Source organism: Littorina saxatilis, linkage group LG4 (assembly GCF_037325665.1).
Source record: "Littorina saxatilis isolate snail1 linkage group LG4, US_GU_Lsax_2.0, whole genome shotgun sequence".
Taxonomy (NCBI): Eukaryota; Metazoa; Mollusca; class Gastropoda; order Littorinimorpha; family Littorinidae; genus Littorina; species Littorina saxatilis.
In genome coordinates, this window is record NC_090248.1 from 45,569,032 (window position 1) to 45,587,612 (window position 18,581).

General features: G+C 42.2%; 1 protein-coding gene across 3 annotated transcripts; it reads right to left on the reverse strand.

The window, feature by feature from the left end:
• Positions 1–118: 118 nt before the first annotated feature.
• LOC138964875 (optineurin-like) lies at positions 119–18,528 on the reverse strand. 3 transcript variants are annotated; one of them, XM_070336939.1, is made up of 14 exons: positions 18,485–18,528; positions 17,520–17,993; positions 16,482–16,669; positions 14,598–14,753; positions 13,620–13,787; positions 12,874–13,051; positions 12,279–12,472; positions 10,404–10,565; positions 9,632–9,762; positions 9,124–9,255; positions 7,844–7,937; positions 6,305–6,478; positions 4,212–4,796; positions 119–3,237 (listed from the first exon to the last, which is right to left on the reverse strand). In XM_070336939.1, exons 2-14 carry the CDS (start codon positions 17,737–17,739, stop codon positions 3,067–3,069), a joined length of 2,553 nt encoding a protein of 850 aa, XP_070193040.1. In that variant the 5' UTR covers positions 17,740–17,993; positions 18,485–18,528; the 3' UTR covers positions 119–3,066. The 3 variants fall into 3 exon arrangements, with proteins under 3 accessions (XP_070193040.1, XP_070193039.1, XP_070193042.1); XM_070336938.1 differs by having other exon boundaries at positions 18,417–18,519; XM_070336941.1 differs by lacking the exon at positions 18,485–18,528 and adding an exon at positions 18,387–18,483.
• Positions 18,529–18,581: the final 53 nt, after the last annotated feature.

Below are 18,581 nucleotides of genomic sequence, written 5' to 3' on the forward strand. Positions count from 1 at the left end.
TTCAAATACTGAACACAATGGGGCCTGCTAGGATGCACAGGCTATCCAAGGCTGGGGATTTAGGGGCCCCTCTCCACATCCCCCCTCACCCCACATAATGACTTGACTCACACACCCCCCCCCCCCCCCCTCCCCGGAACGGAATTATTGGAGTTATAATTTTTTGTTTGTTTTGCAGCACATGATGCACCAACTACTAAACGTGCACTTACATTTTATAATTGCATCATTGGAATGCTTCTAAGATCTTGAGTCACACTAGATAAAAGATCCAGGAAATTTTTCAAATACAATTTGAACTTTTGCATTCTCTTATGCATCCATTGATTTTACAGGCCATGGAAACATGAGGTTCAAAAAAGAGACACAGAAACAATTTGGTATCACAGAAAAATGATTGGTCAAGGGAATGAAATTGAACAAGATTTCAAATGACCAAATGACAAATAATGTACATAAAACATGAACGGACTATACACACTCCTTCAAGGTTTTCAAACATAATGCTAAGTCAAAGAAAGAACTATACTCAACACTCTATGAAATGAAAGTGTTACACAAATCCAAACAGGTAAATAACACCAGTAAATAACACTTTTTAGTGAGTTATCTTGTTACCAACATCAAGAGTTTCATACGAGAAAAACGATGTTTGCATACGAAATGTCTGTCTGTCTGGTCTGTCTTTGTGTATGTACATCTGTGAAAATATTAAATGCATGGTAATATTAAACCTACATCATAAAATATGTGCCAAAGTTGCATTCTGGTCACAGCTTGCTGTTTCTTGTTTGCACAGATTTGTTTACAGCCTAATATTGAATAAAAAGACAAACTCAGCTTACACCAAAAAGTACATGTAATAAATTCATGATGTTGTCAGATGCAACAGAACTATCTTCATCTGGCACAGAACTGCAAATGACATATACTACAATCAAACCTGCAATCACCTCTTGTCCACCTGCCCACAATTACCACATGAACCCATACAAGTTTATTTCTGATATGATTCACCTTTCCACAGCGACCACCTGTCTATAGTGACCACCTGTCTATAGTGACCACTTTTGGTCAGTTCCTTGGGCGTTCATTATAGGCAGGTTTGACTTTTCATAAACACTAGCTGCAGCATCTCAATTCTATCACCCTTTCACATCACTTTCAGCTTTGGATCCCATTTATACAGATATGAACATGAGTACAATGTTCCAACAACAGCACTGTATAAAACAGAGTTGACCTTTCGACACAAAAATGTACATTCGTTTCAGCTCTCACTTTTACTACACAGTGATTCATCAGTGTACATGAAGTATTGCTTGGACATTGCATCATCAATGTTTCACATTTTACAACTCTTTCTAACAAAATTGGCACCAACAAAGTTCACCAGGAAAAGCAGGGAGTATGCTGATGACAACTGCCTGCATCACTCATTGTCAAAGTAGCAACACATAGCAATCACACACACACACACACACACACTCTCTCTCTCTCTCTTCTCTCTCTAGGGCTGGATGTAAAAAAGCACCTGTTTGCTTATGCCATTACCCTCGTTAATACAGAATTTGTCTGTCTTCGTCTCTCTCTCACAAGAAAAACATGCTTAACCCCAGTGTTGTTCCCAGGCCTGTCTTCAGCCATTGATGCATACATGTAGTTTGATCGGACGCGTTCGTCTGACCCCTGGCCGGCTGACCGTACGATAGTTTTGACATGTAGGAGCCAGGTCATCTAACCATAGGTTTTTCTACCAAGCGAACAAAGCCAGGATATTTGGACCTACACATATTTTCAATCCAGGTCTTCCTAATTTTTTTTTTATCCTCTGCGGCTGGGAACAACACTGTAACCCTATTATGTACACAGACCTGCCAATCCTTGTGAAGCCTCAAATGTAGCAATTTAGTTAAAAAAAAATTAAATAAAAATTCTGCGTAGCAAATGGCATTTTAGTGTAACATTTTCTAAAAATCCCTCCCACATCCGCATTTATGCCATCTTCAGACCTGTGCACACTCAAAACGCTCATCAGTAGTAAACAAACCAAATTTCAGTACTTTTTCAAATGTTTCAGTAGTAAGCTGTAACGACAGTTCAAGACATAATTCTGCTCACAAAGCACACAATTTTACGATCTCCAGGTTGTCTTGAGAATAACTGGACTTCCAGCACTGTTGTGTCGTTTTCTTCTTCTTTGGTGGCAGAGCTGGTGTCTCCTCTTCACTATCTGAACCTCGCACTCTTTTTTTCTTTTCCATGTTTCACTTCAATTACAAGTTGCCACGAGACGCTGGACAAACTAAGTTTAAGAACAAAGACTCAATGCTGAGCACACGCGCGCTTCCGGTAAATTGAAAACGTCTTTTCAGCGCAACGGCCAACTAATTGGTCAAAACATTTAAAAACAGAAAAAAAGTACAAACATTTTGTTTTGGAGTAAAACATCAGAATTTCGGAATTTTAATTAAAAATCCGTAGCACCGTATTCTGCATATAAAAATCGGAGAAATTGCGGAGAAACCCTAGATGTGCACAGGTCTGCATCTTGCACAAGAATAAACATTGTTAATGCAGGGGGAAAAAAAGCCCTATTAGAGAATATCTGCAGTGCCACTTTTCAGTGAAGACAATGTTTTATTACCCATTTTGTGACCGCTACACAGAGTGGGAAGCAGAAATGAGTGCCAGGACTCACAAAAAAGAAGGATCGAACTGTTGCATGCTTGAGATGATTTGTGTAAGCGTAGCAACCTTTAGCTTGACGTAGCAATTGCTCTTAAATCGTGGCAGTTGGCAGCTCTGTGTACACTGGGTCAATCCAGACAATCAATCAAACTTCACAATACAGTGGAACCCCCTTTTAAGACCCTCCCTCCCCCCCCCCAATTTAAGACTTCCTCCATTTTAAGACCTTGTTTTCTCAGACTTTCTGTTCATAACATCAGTAAAATGACCCCCATTTTAAGGTTCCCTCCTTTTTAAGACTTGATTTTCACAGATTTGTTGAGGTCTTAAAAGGGGGTTCCACTGTCCGGAAACACTCCCCAAACACATTAGACTTCAGGTGCGACCTGCCTCTAGGTCTGCGGCATGCTGGTCCAGACAGTCTTGAACGTGGATGGTGAGAGTGTCGAGGTCGGGCAGACGTTGGTCGCAGGAGGGACATATGTACAGAGTGTGTTCTTCTTCGTCGTGTTGACTAGGCTGTGAAGCACCCCCTCCTCCTCCTCCCTGAAAGCAACAGGAATCCATGTCAGAGTTCGATGGGTTAGAGAAACACGAAAATACCCAGCAAGCTTTCCCCGGAATCGGCATATGGCTGCCTGAATGGCAGGGTAAAAACGGTCATGCACATAAAAGTCCACTCGTGCAAAAACATGAGTGAACGTGGGAGTTTCAGCCCATGAACAAAGAAGAAGAAGAAAGCAACAGAAATGGTGGCAGAATGCAAAGTACGCCCAAAAAACCTGCAGAACTGGAAAGATAGTACAGTGGAACCTCTCATTTAAGACCCCCAATTTAAGACTTTCTCCCTTTAAAGACCTAAGTCTTTTCGCATTTTTTCCCATAAGCCCTGTAAATTGACCCCCATTTTAAGACTCCCTCCTCTGTAAGACCTTTTTTTTTTTTTCTTCAAACAATTTTATTCAAATAAATAACAACAATTAAAAGACCTGATTTTCTCAGATTTCTGAAGTTCTTAAAAGGGGGGGGTTCCACTGTACTTGAGAAACTTTGCTTAACAAATTGTTTGAAGCAGTTGGAATTTGTTGTATTCTCTTACATCCGACACGTGGCTTCTTACAATGACAATATCATTTTCTCAACAACAAAAAGATCATAAAAGTCATTTTTTTCTTGTACAGGGCATTTTTATGCTTACAAAAGTTTCGCAGCTTTTCTGCCCACTTCTTGTGCTCACCTTGTGGCACTCTAAGTCCCTTACAATCTACAAAGAAGTGTGTTTGACAGTAGGATAAGAATTTTACAAAACAGATAAAAGCAAAGGAAAATTTCACAGAATTAAGGTGTCTTAATGTGACAATCCCCCCCATCAAGAACATCCCTGTGACAAGCAATTTTTTCATCACACACCCTTTTTCAGTTTTCTTCACACACACATTCAGCCCAATCTCTGCACACAGAGAGACAGAAGACAGGAGGACAAACACACAGATACACATACAAAAGACGCCAAGTCATACCTGGTTTTGTTGCCGCGGAGCATGTGCGTTGCCGTATTCCGGTCCAGAAGTTGTTGCCTGCGTTGACATGCGGCTTACTTGCGCTTGGGGATAACCTTCCTGGACTGCCGCATAATTTTGTCCTTGGGCGTAATTCTGCCCTTGGCCGTAATTTTGCACCTGGCCGTAATTTTGTGGTCTGCCGTAATTCTGTCCCTGGCCATAATTCTGTGCTTGGCCGTAATTCTGTTGCCTGGGGTAATTCTGTCCCGCCATTGCCTGAAGTCCTTCCCCGCCAGATAAGTTATTGAGCTGCCCTCCTCCTCCTCCTCCGCTTCCTCCATCACCCCCACCCCCCATCACGTACCCCTGGGAGACTTGGGGGTAGGGGTACTGCGGTGGATAGTAGGGACCAGCGGGCGAACCCTGGCTGGCTCGTAGCTGCATGTCCTGCAGCTGTTGCTGTGTGTAGCGTGTCAGTTGGTCTGCCAGCCCCTGATTCTTCAGCTGTTCTGACTCTAGCTCTTGGCAAAGGCGGTCCTTTTCTGTGGCCAGGCGTGTGCGGGCGTCGCGCTCGGCTGTAAAGTCGCACTTGAACACCTCAGCCTGTGGAAAGAGAGCGACATTAAGAAATTTGTGACTATGGCTGTTTTTTTTTTATATCTTCTAGTATTTTCAAATATCACAGCTGTTTTACCATAGTTTGTTCAAAACAAAAGAGAGAGAGAGAGAGAGAGAGAGAGAGAGAGAGAGAGAGAGAGAGAGAGAGAGAGTAATTGTAGTCTTTGTACTAATTTATTCAACTTTTCAAAAAAATAGCAATTTTAAGAAATCACCTGTTTAATGAGTTACTTTGAAAATGTTGTTCTCTCGGCACACACATTTATACACTGAGACGGCAGACGTTGCAGAGTGTAACTTTGTAAGTTGAACAACATTAAAAAACCATGGCTCGCTCTCCCTGCTGCTGCTTTCTTTGAATCACCACATTATAGTGGCCAACAATAACTAAACTTAAACATGCAGTTTGCATGTTGCCATAACAATACTGATCAACTGGAGAAGTGGAAATTACAAACAAACAGACCAACAAATTAAACACACAACCACTCCTCTAAGTCACAACGGTAAGGGGAGGTAAGACGTAGGTTTAAGGAAGAATCGACGAATTCTGACAATAACTGTTGGGTTTGTATGGGTTGTGAAAGAGTGAATACCCTTGCTTTTACAGGGACAAACGCTGGAAGGGTCAATCACTAGCAAGGGGTGTGTCTGAAATATGTAGACAGGAGCATGTGTGAATTTATTTGTTCTTGAAAAAGAAAGGGTATTCACTCTTTCACAACCCATACAAACCCGACAGAGTTATTCCCAAATATCCTCTCTATCGGTTTCTTCTTCTTCTTCTGTGTCCCTGGGCTTCAACTCCCATGTCCCGCTCATTCTCACCAACAAACAGCATCAAAATAAGAACAAGAGACTGCAGATGACAAGAACAAGAACAAGATAACAATGAAAATGTATTGAGTTTCATTGTCCATGTTGCTGGCGAGTATAACAGTGAAAATGTATTGAGTTTCATTGTCCATGTTGCTGGCGAGTATAACAGTGAAAATGTATTGAGTTTCATTGTCCATGTTGCTGGCGAGTATAACAGTGAAAATGTATTGAGTTTCATTGTCCATGTTGCTGGCGAGTATAACAGTGAAAATGTATTGAGTTTCATTGTCCATGTTGCTGGCGAGTATAACAGTGAAAATGTATTGAGTTTCATTGTCCATGTTGCTGGTGAGTACATTTTCATAGTTATCTTGAAACGGCATCAAGTCAAGAAACACCGGACAAAAGAAAGGAAAAGTGGGTGGGTGGGGGGAGGAGGAGGTCGATGGATGGAGGATAGAAAAGAGAGACAGAGAGGTGGGGGAGGGGGGGGGGGGTGGGGGGGGGGGGGGGGGGGGGGGGGTTGTCACACATTCTGTGGTGGATACATTTCCAGATATGTTTGTTTGCACATTATTTGGTATGTGTGTGAGGGGCGGGACATTCGCATGAATACAAATGCAAAGCCTTGACAAAATTAGCCAAATACGTTAACATTTCATATTTCAGCTGACCTGGGCCTGTAAGAGTCCGACAGTCTCCTCCTTCTCTTTCATCTCTTGCTGCATCTTCTGGATGCGCTCCTCACGGATGTTGATGGCTTCCTCCGCTGCTATAACCTGGGCCGTGAGGTGGTTGATGGTGTCCATGTTCTGCTGCTGGAAGGAGCTGTTCTGCATGCGTTTCTCCTGTCGACATGAAGAAGAGGATAAGGATAGGGATAAGGATAAGATTTATATAGTCCTGCTAGGTTACCCTCATGAAAATTCGGGCTGCTTTCTCACTGGGAAAAGTGAAGTACCATACGGCGTTACCCATTTTTTTTCTATTTACTGCATGCGTGTATTCGTGTTTCCAAGCCCTGAGATTTTTGCCGTGAACTTGGGTTCTTTATCGTGCTCATGTGTGTACACAGTGGTGTTGGGATGCCGAGGAGAGTCTGCACAAAGTTGACTCTGGGAAATCAACACCTCGCCGAACGTGGAGATCAAACCAACGCCAATAGCGACAACTGGTTTTGAAGCCAGCGCCGCAAATGAGCTATTTTCCCGCCCTTCCAGAAACAGGGGGGGGGGCGAACCACGGGTGTGTGTTACATTGAAACTTATACAATTACATACAATGCAATGCCATGTTTTGTTGCTGGAAAGAGCTGGGTGGGGAGGTACGGCGAAACTTATGGAATGCAATGCAAAACAATGTAATACGATATCATACGATACTATACAGTACAATGCAGCTCTCTTGTGGCTACAAACAGAATTTATGTCGTTTGGCTATACAGTGAAACATTGTAAGACCTCCAAAAATCTGAGAAAATCGGGTCTTAAAGGGAAAAATGTTTTAAATTGGGGGGAGGGGGGGGGGGGGGGGGAAGGTGTTAAAAGGGGGGTTCCACTGTTACGACTGTATAAACACAATCAGTCAATAGGCAAACAATTCAGAACATGACTACTGAAAAGAACATAAAGCATAAACTGAAAATGGAAACATGAACTTTAAAAGTCTCATGCAAAGTCTCAATAAGCACAGGAAAAATTAATTAGTAGTAGTAGTAGTAGAAGTAGTGGTTAGGGACTGGATTGGTATCCATAAGCCTCACAGCTTTTTTCGAGTCCCATCTCATTATCAAATTTGATTGCAGGTCAATCATATTAACATGCTCAAAGTCGTATTTACTCAATATCAATTATCGTACCAATAAAATGACTCAGTCATAAGTTTTTGTATGTCCAGCAGATTTTTGAAAGTGTTAATAGTTTGTGCATTTTTAACAACATCAGACAGTGTGTTCCATGATGGTGCAACTCTGTTAGAAAAGGAATGTTTCCGGATATTAGTTTTACTAAATTCAATAAAGATTTTGTCCATATTTTTCCTCGTTAATTAATCATGATTCTCAGTTTTGTCTTTGTCATCATATCATATGTACGGCCTGTAGGATAGATAAGCCTTTTGCCTGCTATATGATTTCATCTATAGGTGTTGTTTTTGTCTTGGTCAGTGTATCATGGTTAAGGTTGCCGCTCACTCCATGCACTGATTTAACTTACCTGTTGTGCTTTGTACTGGTCAAAGGTGTCCAGCAAGTCCTTGTAGTCAGATACCAGCTGGTTGAAAGACAGGCGCAGATCATTCATCTGTTGTCTGCACAGAGACAGTAGCATGATCTAGATGTGGCACTTTTCAGCACGAGTACGGGAACGTGTACGGGTAAAGTCATCAAATCTAGTTTTTACGTCACGCGTTTGCCAAGATCTGCAGTCTTGGTGGGAGCAAAACAACGTACGATTTGGAACAATGGAGAAAAAAAGTGAGTCACGGGTGACGCAATATCTACACATACACGTACAGGTCTTTGCTACACGTTCGATCATCTAGAACACTGCAGTGTCACTATGTCACATCTAAAGCAACATTCACATAATCCTGCAAACATGCATGGATATACGTTAAGCAAAAACAGTCCTAAGTATCGAAACCTGCATGCTTGATACTGTTGGCTGGTGTTGGAACTGTTGTAGTATTTGTATTCATTGAAGTAGCACCATAACGCTTAAACAACAACACAGACCAATCAATTTTTTGGCCCATCGTTTGCTTGAAGCTCCATCTATCATTCTGCAAACTTAACTGGGAAAATAACGATTTTAACTGCTGCTGATAACTCACTTACTGGCAGCATGGCTCTCACTCCCCCAGCACCCAAGCACATTGATAACAACAAAGCGTAGTCCTGAAATTATCGCATTTGCTGGCAAACAATTCCTTGAAACCGTATAAACTACTTTTAGAGCATGGCGTTAACTCATCAATAACAGTAACAAAATAGCTACTACATGTACTGCCCTTCGTTTCTTAACATGAACGCCCCCGAAAGTTGTTTACTTTGCTTAGGAAATGATTGGCCCTGTGCAAGCGCTTTCAAGATGGCAGACGAAATGTCAGCCGATGAGTAATACTATCGATTTTGACAGACGAAACAGGCATTGACTACTTGCGAAGAAATTGTTTGTGACAAAGTCCTAGAATACGATCCTTATAGGTAATATTTTTAGTCAAAGTTTACTTCAATGTGATATAGAGTTGAAATACTTTTTCATCCTCTCTAGATTGGTGCAATTCATGCGCTAGAACCGTCGTATTAAAAGAAAGTTTTATCATCGAAATGAAACCGAAACACTACGGCCGCAATTTTTGTTTTCCTCTGCACTAGCTCATTGAGCCGCAGCATGGCGCTGCACAGCCCCTGCCCCAAGAACTGCGTTTCATTTGCGTGACAGTAAAACGCTCTGGGATGTCTTCACTTCGAAACGGCAGACTGTTTACTCACTTGGTGGCAGTATGACTCTGTTGCTCCATGGCGAGCTGTCGTTCCCCCATGCCGGCCGTCTGCTGAAGCTGCTGCAGACGGTTACGAGAGTCCTCCACTATCTGTGAGCTGTACGTCTCCAACTCCCTCACTCTGTTTACCCACAAAAAAAATAAACTTGAAATACAGCTGCTTTGGGGGTCTTTATGGACCCTTTGATTAAGACTTTTCAAGTCTTAAAACTTTGCTCTTTCAGATTTGCTGTTCGTAACCCCAGTAAATTTACCTCCATTTTGAGAATCCCTCGTTCTCACATTATAAACCCATAGAACATCTCACTGCACTGTTCATAAACACCAACACATTTACAGGGATATAGTGGTACCTGCGATGAAAGAACGCCCTTGGGAACAGCCAAGTGTCCCTACATTACAGGTGGCCTTTCCTGATAGGGGAGGTGCCCTCTTATCAGAAAGGCCTCAATCCCGGATACCATTGTACATAATTCCTAAGATTGTATTCCCTTCACCTGTTACTCTTGGTTTCGATCACCCTCTGAGCAGCAGCCAGTTTGTTCTGTGTTTCGTGGACTTCATTGATCAACGTCAACACCTGGGACCTGAGGGTCTGAACATCTTCAGCGTGAGTGGCAGTCACAGCCTGCAAGGACAAAACATGCACATTTACTGCATGCAATCACTCATTAATAGACCATTTTCGGAAATAACTCTGTCAGGTTTGTATAGGTTGTGGAAGAGTGAATGCCCTTGCTTTTCCTCTGACAAATAATTTCACACATGCTCCTTTCCACATGTTTCCAACACACTCCTCGCTAGTGATTGGCCCCTCCAATGTTTGTCTGAATAAAAACCAAGGGCATTCACTTTTTCACAACCCATACAAATCTAACAGAGGTATTATTGGAATTTGTCTATTGTGCTAGCCATTATCAAAATTGGTATATCTTTGCAAGTACGAATCCAAGATCCTACATTAACCTGTCACTCCATTACCTGTTTAACAATCAAGCCAAGTCTAAACCATGGTGAAGGCAATATATCTATCAGGAGAAACAAGTCACACACAAAATAAACCAGTATAAATGACCGATTGGACACATTTTGCAGTAAAACAATGGAAATGTTCTGCCAATGCAATCTCTCTCTCTCTCTCTACCCTCCCCCCTCTCTTTCCCCTTCGCCTCTCTCTTGCAATCTCTGAATCATATTAAGACCAAAAAAATGAGTGTAAAAATGTTGTAGCAAATAAAACCACATGGGATCATCCACAAGAAGTGATACCTGCTGGTGTGGAAGGGAGGAGTCGTGTGACCTTTGTCGCTCAATGTGTTCCACGTGACCTTCGTGTTCTTTCTGCAGCTGTCGAATCCTGTCCTCGTGTCGCGACTGCATTGTGTCCAGTTCACTCTTCTGAAGCTCCACCTGGCCTTTAAGCTGAGAAATCTGATTGGAGGAAAAGAAAACAAAACAAAGATGCCATTTAAAATTTGCTCTATTCCCCCGAAAGCGGCGTATGGCTGCCTAAATGGTGGGGTAACAAGAGCCATACATGTAAAGCCGTGGGAGTTTCAGCCCATGAATGAACAAACAAATTTGCTTTTTGACACTTTGCTTGTTGTAAACAAGGATAAGGATAAGGATACCATTCTGTATAGTCCTGTGAGGTTGCCCTCATGGAAATTCCAGCTGCTTTCTCACTGGGGGAAGCCAGCTGCCATACAGTACGGCGCTACCCAATTTGTTTTCCTTCATGTGTGTATTCATGTTTCCAAGCCCTGAGACTTTTGCTGTGAACTCGGGTTATTTATCCTGCGCATGCGTGCACATGGGAGTATTCGGACACCAAAGAGAGTCTCCACAAAGTTGACTCTGGGAAATAAATCCCTCGCCGAAAGTGGGGCTCAAACTCCCACCAATAGCGACAACTGGTTTTGAAGCCAGTGCTGCTACCCACTGAGCTATTTCCCCGCACGAGGGTGCAATAGAAGACGTCCTGTATTGGGAGATGTCCTTTCTTTATAGGACTTTCTCATCACAGCTTTATTGTACTTAACCCACTGATTTACCCCCATGGCATGAAAAGTAACTCAGTCAATTTTAAAGTTAAACAAATTGTAGCAAAGTAACTACAGCAAGTTTTCTGAAATTAGAAATGCACCAACATTGCAGAAAATGGAAACAGTTATTGCAACTGGTATCATTGAATATTGCAGTGTTTCATGGATCTGCATTTGGAAGCTCGTACTGGAGGTATTTGGTGCTCTGGGGGACAAGGGTTAATTTGAGGAACACTATACTCTACCTCAACCTAGCTCTTAAAATCGCACAGCAAGATGCCTCTACTGTGGACCACACACACCCATCTACACATCGCATTCAGCAAGATGCCTCTACTCTGGACCACACACACCCATCTACACATCCCATTCACCAAGATGCCTCTACTGTGGACCACACACACCCATCTACACATCGCATTCACCAAGATGCCTCTACTCTGGACCACACATCGCATTCACCAAGATGCCTCTACTCTGGACCACACACACCCATCTACACATCGCATTCACCAAGATGCCTCTACTCTGGACCACACATCGCATTCACCAAGATGCCTCTACTGTGGACCATACACACCCATCTACACATCGCATTCACCAAGATGCCTCTACTCTGGACCACACACACCCAACTACACATCGCATTCACCAAGATGCCTCTACTCTGGACCTCACACACCCATCTACACATCGCATTCACCAAGATGCCTCTACTCTGGACCACACATCGCATTCACCAAGATACCTCTACTCTGGACCTCACACACCCATCTACACATCGCATTCACCAAGATGCCTCTACTCTGGACCTCACACACCCATCTACACATCGCATTCACCAAGATGCCTCTACTCTGGACCTCACACACCCATCTACACATCGCATTCACCAAGATGCCTCTACTCTGGACCTCACACACCCATCTACACATCGCATTCACCAAGATACCTCTACTCTGGACCTCACACACCCATCTACACATCGCATTCACCAAGATGCCTCTACTCTGGACCACACCTCGCATTCACCAAGATGCCTCTACTCTGGACCACACACACCCATCTACACATCGCATTCAGCAAACAAAACACCCACCTCCAAATGGTAAGCAGCGATTTCTGCGTTGAGTCCCTCCACTTGTTGTTTCTCCTGTTCTAGCTGTTTGCGCAACTGTTCCACTTCAGCGGTCACAGCTGCTGACGTCTCCTGCCAGTCGTCCACTGTGCGGTCAGGCGTTCGGCCCATTGCACCTTCCTCTGTATTGCCAGGTATGGGAACATTGCCTTCATCTGGAAAACAAAATTCAGACAAATTCAACGTTGAATCTCTAAACATATTTCTTGTCTGATGAGTCTGAAGATATTGTCGTCTGATGGGCCGAATTTAAAATATAGGACATAAATACATGCACAGCTTAGCATTAACCTCCCTGGTGACTTTTCCATTTTTGACATCAGTAGGTAATAGAGATTAACTTGATTTCTTACAGAAGGTATATATATAATATAAGCTTAGTTTTTATGGGTAAATTATATATATATTTTAGTTAACAAGTAAACGAAGCTAGTGGAAAACGGACCCCCACACAATTTTTTAGCCGTGGCCACAACACATGCTCTATTTTCACTAGGCCCTGTCCTATTCTTTGTTGTTGCTGTAGAAAAAGAACGGCGAAATATGTAACACACACCCTTGTGACCCTTGCCCTGACCCTGCAGGTGATGCAAGCCTATGAGCGGAGACTTGTTGTTTCTCTGCAGACTGTTCTTGCTCTCTGCCAGCATGGACTGCATTTCCTGCCTCAGTCTCACCGTCTCTTGCATCAGATCCTGGTTCTCTCTCTGCAGCTGCTGTTTCAGCTGCTGAGTCTGAAAACAAATGGGTGATGTTTTTTGCGTGTGAACACTGTGGACAACACACACACACCCACCACACCCACCCACTTTCAAGACCTAAAAAAATCCTCAGAAAAACAGGTTTTAAAAACGTATAGAGGTTATGAACAAAAAATCTGAAATAACAAGGTCTTTACATGGGAATTTCATAATCAAGGGGAGGGATGGAAGGAGAGAGAGAGGGGGATGGGGAGAGCTTCAAGTTTTTTTTTTTTACTGTAGTTGTGATGTTGGAGTCAAAAAGAGCTACATGTTTTGTAAGAGGCCCAAGTCAGTTGAGAGTTATTGTCAGCTGAATCTAATTCAGAAATTAAACTGCGACACTCATGAAAATTCAGCATTTTGAAAGAGTAGGTTTGACAAAAAAAGGGAAAACATAGAACTATAAGGGGCACAGAGATAAACAGACAAGCATATATGCACAGACGGACAGACACTCTCTCCCTCCTAACCCACTCACCCCCCCATTCATTACCATTCTACCGCAATCCGTTCAAGCCCATGCACTCTCTCCGTGAAATATCAAACAAAAAATACTTACTGATTCCAGGTCTTTCAGCAACTGTTCAGTGTTGTTCCTGAACTGTGTGTTGTCGTGCTCCAGGAAAGAACATCGTTCCTTCATCTGATCCAGTTCTTCTTTCATTCTGTCCGTGTCTGCTTCCAGGTGCATAATCCGCTCTTCTTTTTCTGCACTGGCTACAAACACCTGCACATCATGAATGATTGCATGAGATCTTCTTCTTCTTCTTCTGCGTTCGTGGGCTGAAACTCTCACGTACACTCGTGTTTTTTGCAGAGGAGGAAGCATGCTGGGTATTTTCGTGTTTCTATAACCCACCGAACTCTGACATGGATTACAGGATCTTTTTCGTGCGCACTTGGGGGTGTTTGGACACCGAGGAGAGTCGGCACACAAAGTTGACTCTGAGAAATAAATCTCTCGCCGAACGAGGGGACGAACTCACGCTGACAGCGGCCAACTGGATACAAATCCAGCGCGCTACCGACTGAGCTACATCCCCGCCCCTCATGAGATCAAAGTGTGACAGTAGGTTTAATCAATACCTTGTTGATAGCAGACATTACACACCTACACATACATGAGCATGAGCATGGGCATGTACAAAAACACACACACACACACACACACACACACACACACACACACACAAACACAAACGCGCACAGAGTTAAAAAGCTCAAGCTTCAATAACACTGAGAAAACCCCAACAGTAAGTTTTTAGTGAGCCGGCCATACACGTAAACACTTCTCAGTACTATGACCATCTGAATACTCGGGTAAATAAAAATAAATCTGTAAACAAAAATTAAAAAATTGCAAAACACTGCCTCTTTTTTTCTTCTTTTTTTTCCATTACGGGCAACCACATCCTGAAGTAGAAGTATTGAGTAACCATGCCAAAAAAAAGACAACTACCACCATCCTCACCTAAAGGAAGACAACAAAAGGTAATAAGCGTATTAGTTTTGCCATTCGATCGATCATTTCACTTACTGTTTCTCTCATCTGTGTCTCCTCCTCCCCCACCTCCACCCCCTGTTGCTCAGCTTGCTTGACGACGTTGTACGCAAGCTGGTCGCTGGCTGCTTTGGCCGTCTTCAGAGTGTTCAGTTCCGCCTCAAGCGACTTGATCTTCCCCGCGAGCGACTCCTGTGACAGAGTTTACGAAGATTAGACAACATCTTTTGAATTGAACAGCAAATAGACTGCCAACGTTCCAAAATTCAGAATAAAAAAACACGAAAGGTATGTTATTGGAACGTTTATTTTATGACAATACAAACCGTTATGTTCACTGATCTTCCCAGAGTTTTCTTAAGTGGACAGACAGACAAACACTTCTAATACAGAAAATAAACTTTTCTGACAAATTGTCAGGAAACTTGCTCAGAAGACTCAAGCGAGACCTGTGTCATAAATCAAAAATTCCAATAACATACCTTTTTTGTTTTTTTTAATTTATTACATCTTATTACATATATATATGTAACGAGAGACTGCAGGTTAGAAATTAAATAAGACAAACCGGTATGTTTTGGATCCCGGCTGCGCCTGGTTGGTTAAGGTTGGAGATTTATCTGATCTCCCAGGTCAACTTATGTGCAGACCTGCTAATGCCTTATCCCCCTTCATGTGTAATCCATGTCAGAGTTCGGTAGGTTATAGAAACACGATTATACCCATTCTGATAATCCTCGCTCCACGGCTATCGCCAGTTGTCTCTCTGAGCGGACGTGACAGTCCTACGCGAATCTATCAAAACCAGAATACAGAGTGATCTCCCATATGTTGTTCACGAGCAGTGTTCGCGAGACGAAAATGATTGCAGATTGGCCGACTTCGACAGTGATCTCCGTTCTGTTCTTCACAGTTATGATAAAGACATCGTTCTAAGGTCAAAACAAGCCGAAATTTTGGGACTGCTGCTGGAAGGAGACCGTAATATATGGTTGCATCACTGTCAAAAAAATCGTCTGCTCCAGCGACCGCCCAAACCAAACGGTTGATTATCACGTGACACTTATGCCATATTTAGAGTTGTTTGCACAGTAAATACATCCGCGAAAAATAGCTCGCTTCAAACTGTCTAAAATAAAAATTCCTCTGTAATTTAAAAATTACAAAACACCATGAAAAATCATTATCGACGATCGTGAATCTGCTTACATCCATAACACATTACAAAAAGCTCTAAATATGTAAAAAAATCGGTTTCCTTGTCAGACAAGGAAACTCAAGGCATCCTGTCAGGGAGAGAATGAGCCGAACTCATTTTGACCTGAGGTCAGGATGGATTATACCCAGATGCTTCCCCTGAATGGTGGGGTAAAAGAACGTGTGAGTATCAACCCATGAACAAAGAAGAAGATTCATCACATTAACCATTAAAAGATCCATGGTCTACTGAATACTTTGTCTTGCTAAGGCCAAAAAGAAAAATATGTGTGTTTCTGGTAACCCGACCGACCCTATTTTTAAGCGCCGATCCTAAAGTTTTTTTTCGCTTTTCGCACCCAAAAAAATAAAAATGAAAATAAAACTAACCGGGAGGTAATCGGTCGATGGACTTCACAATCGAAGAGACTTACCTCCCGTTTCCGTCGTCACGCGAAAAAAACATGGCGGCCAATGACACCGGAAAAACCCCCACGTAAAAAGACGTTAACAAAACGTAAGAAAAAGGTACAAAAATAAAAATTTAAAAAAAAACACACCGACCGACCCTATTTTTTTCGGCGATGTTACCGGAAACAGACATATTTTTCTTTTTGGCCTAATTAAATGTCCACAGCATTATCATTTTTGTCTTCTAATTCTTTAACTTTTGTTTCCGTTTATTGCTATGACAAATTAAAGTTGTGTGTCACAGCACTTCACCTCATTGTTGAAGGTGTCCCTGAATGATGTCTGAAGTTCTTCATTCTCTGCCCGAAGGGAGGTGATGAGAGCTCGCGTCTGCTCAAACTTTTCACGGTTCATGACGTTGGCATCATGAACTTTCTGCTTCCACTGAGACAGGGTTTCAAACTGCTTCTTCATCATCTCATTGTTTTCCTTCAGGTATTCTGAAATATAAGCATATTCGTAGTGTATGTATGCTGAATTGCATTATTTTATCTATACATATATATAAACAATCAAATGCTTTTGAGGAAAACGTCTCAGTATTCAATCGAAAATGATATGCCCCAAAGTACTGAAGCGCAAAGATGTTACTATGACTGACATGAAACACTGCCTCTTAAGATTCCCATCACTCCCACAGCCAGACAGACTAATAAAGACAAACAAAAACACACACACACAAACACATATTCATATGAACACACAGACAAACAGACACACACACAATAACTCTTTATTGTCAATTAAAATGAAAACATTAATTTAAAAGAAAAAATAGTATTCCACACGTCTAACGTCCTACGCCAACCTGACAAGGATTATAAAATACACATCAAAATGAGAATTACAAGGACATATAATATAATAAGCACATACAACACATAGTAGTTAGTACTTTTGCAACTAACCCTAAATCAGTGAGTGTGGTGTCAACAAATACTATAACGTATTAATTTTCAGTATAGTATTAATAAATGAGCTCATTAATCTTAATGATATATAACATCAGAAATTGTGAAAGAAACAATTGAAAGTCAGCAGAAACTTTCTTCCGAGATTTGTTAAAATCTCTTAGCAGAGAGAGAGAGAAATAAGTATCCCTTCACAGACAGCCTATTGGGAGCATCAGACCCTCCTCAAGGGGGACCGAGATTTACAGAGCAAAGTCCCTTTATATATATATATATGTATCATAATCATAATATTGCAATATATTTTTGCTGACATATCACATGGACGTGTTACGGTTAAAGAAGAACAATCACATACAGTGACACACACCAAACCAACCTCTCAGATCAGCGTTCTCCTTCGCCAGCTCCTGCATGCGAGCGAGCGCTTGTTCAAGCGTGACGTCCGTCATGCTCAGCCCCCATACTGTGCTACAGGGAGGGGACACGCCCGCCCCTCCCCCCATACCTGTCGCCACCACCTCAAATCCTCCCATCATGCTTCCACCGTTCATGCCGCCTGAAGCAGGCTGGCTGCCAGGCTGCGCAGGTCCATTCATTTTGGCCGCCAAAGTCAAATACAAATTTGCTTTTCTGTACTGGTAGCGGATGTGTCAGGGATTAATTTCCTTGTTATTGAGTACTTGAGAAACACATAAGAATCTTTGTCGATCACTTCATGGTGTCGATCATCATCTTCTGCTGATGGGACGGTTGTCTTGATGAACAATGTTTGTTGACAGTCAATAATATCCAATCGCTTCATGGTTTTTCATCTTGATTGGTGAAAGATCGAGGCTGTCTTGACCAGTTTCTGCAATCAATAGAACAGTCTGCTATCAGTTTTAGTCATGTCAGTTTCTGCAATATACAGAACAGTCTACTTTAGACTACTATCACTCATCACTGTATCAGTTTTAGTCATGTCAGTTTCTGCAATGTATTATGTATAGAACAGTATACTATCAGTTTCAGGTATGTTACGAGTGTACAAGTCATGTAAACCTGCTCTCATGATGTGTAAGTTGTAACTAGATTCCTAATGATCAAAACACTTTCTCGTTAACTTATTCAAGTTGTTGAACAATCTAGTCATAGTGATTAGTAAGGCAGCCGTCTAAAAACATGTCAACAGTAGAACAAATCGATGTCAACGTGTCGCGTGCATTGTCGTACAACTGGTTCTCTTTTAACCTTTCAGACGTACATAAAATGCTCAAAATCTACCACACTCAACCAAATCAGAATCAGGTAGCATCGTCATCGCCTCTCCTGTATCCGAAGAACAAGAATTTCCTTGATTACCTGCGCAGGAAAATGGCGACGCATGAGTGGAAAACCCCTTCCGCAAATGAGCTAATTTTAGAAATCGAAACTTATCTTCAAGGGGACACCACTCCAT

Excerpts from the sequence above, each read along its gene's own strand:
- LOC138964875 (XM_070336939.1), bottom strand. The coding sequence starts at position 17,739 with ATGAATGGACCTGCGCAGCCTGGCAGCCAGCCTGCTTCAGGCGGCATG. Across the intron at positions 13,788-14,597 it reads AGACACAGATGAGAGAAACA|GTGTTTGTAGCCAGTGCAGA; the intron begins GTAAGTGAAATG and ends CATGATGTGCAG. Across the intron at positions 7,938-9,123 it reads CAGAGTCATACTGCCACCAA|ACAACAGATGAATGATCTGC; the intron begins GTGAGTAAACAG and ends GTCTCTGTGCAG.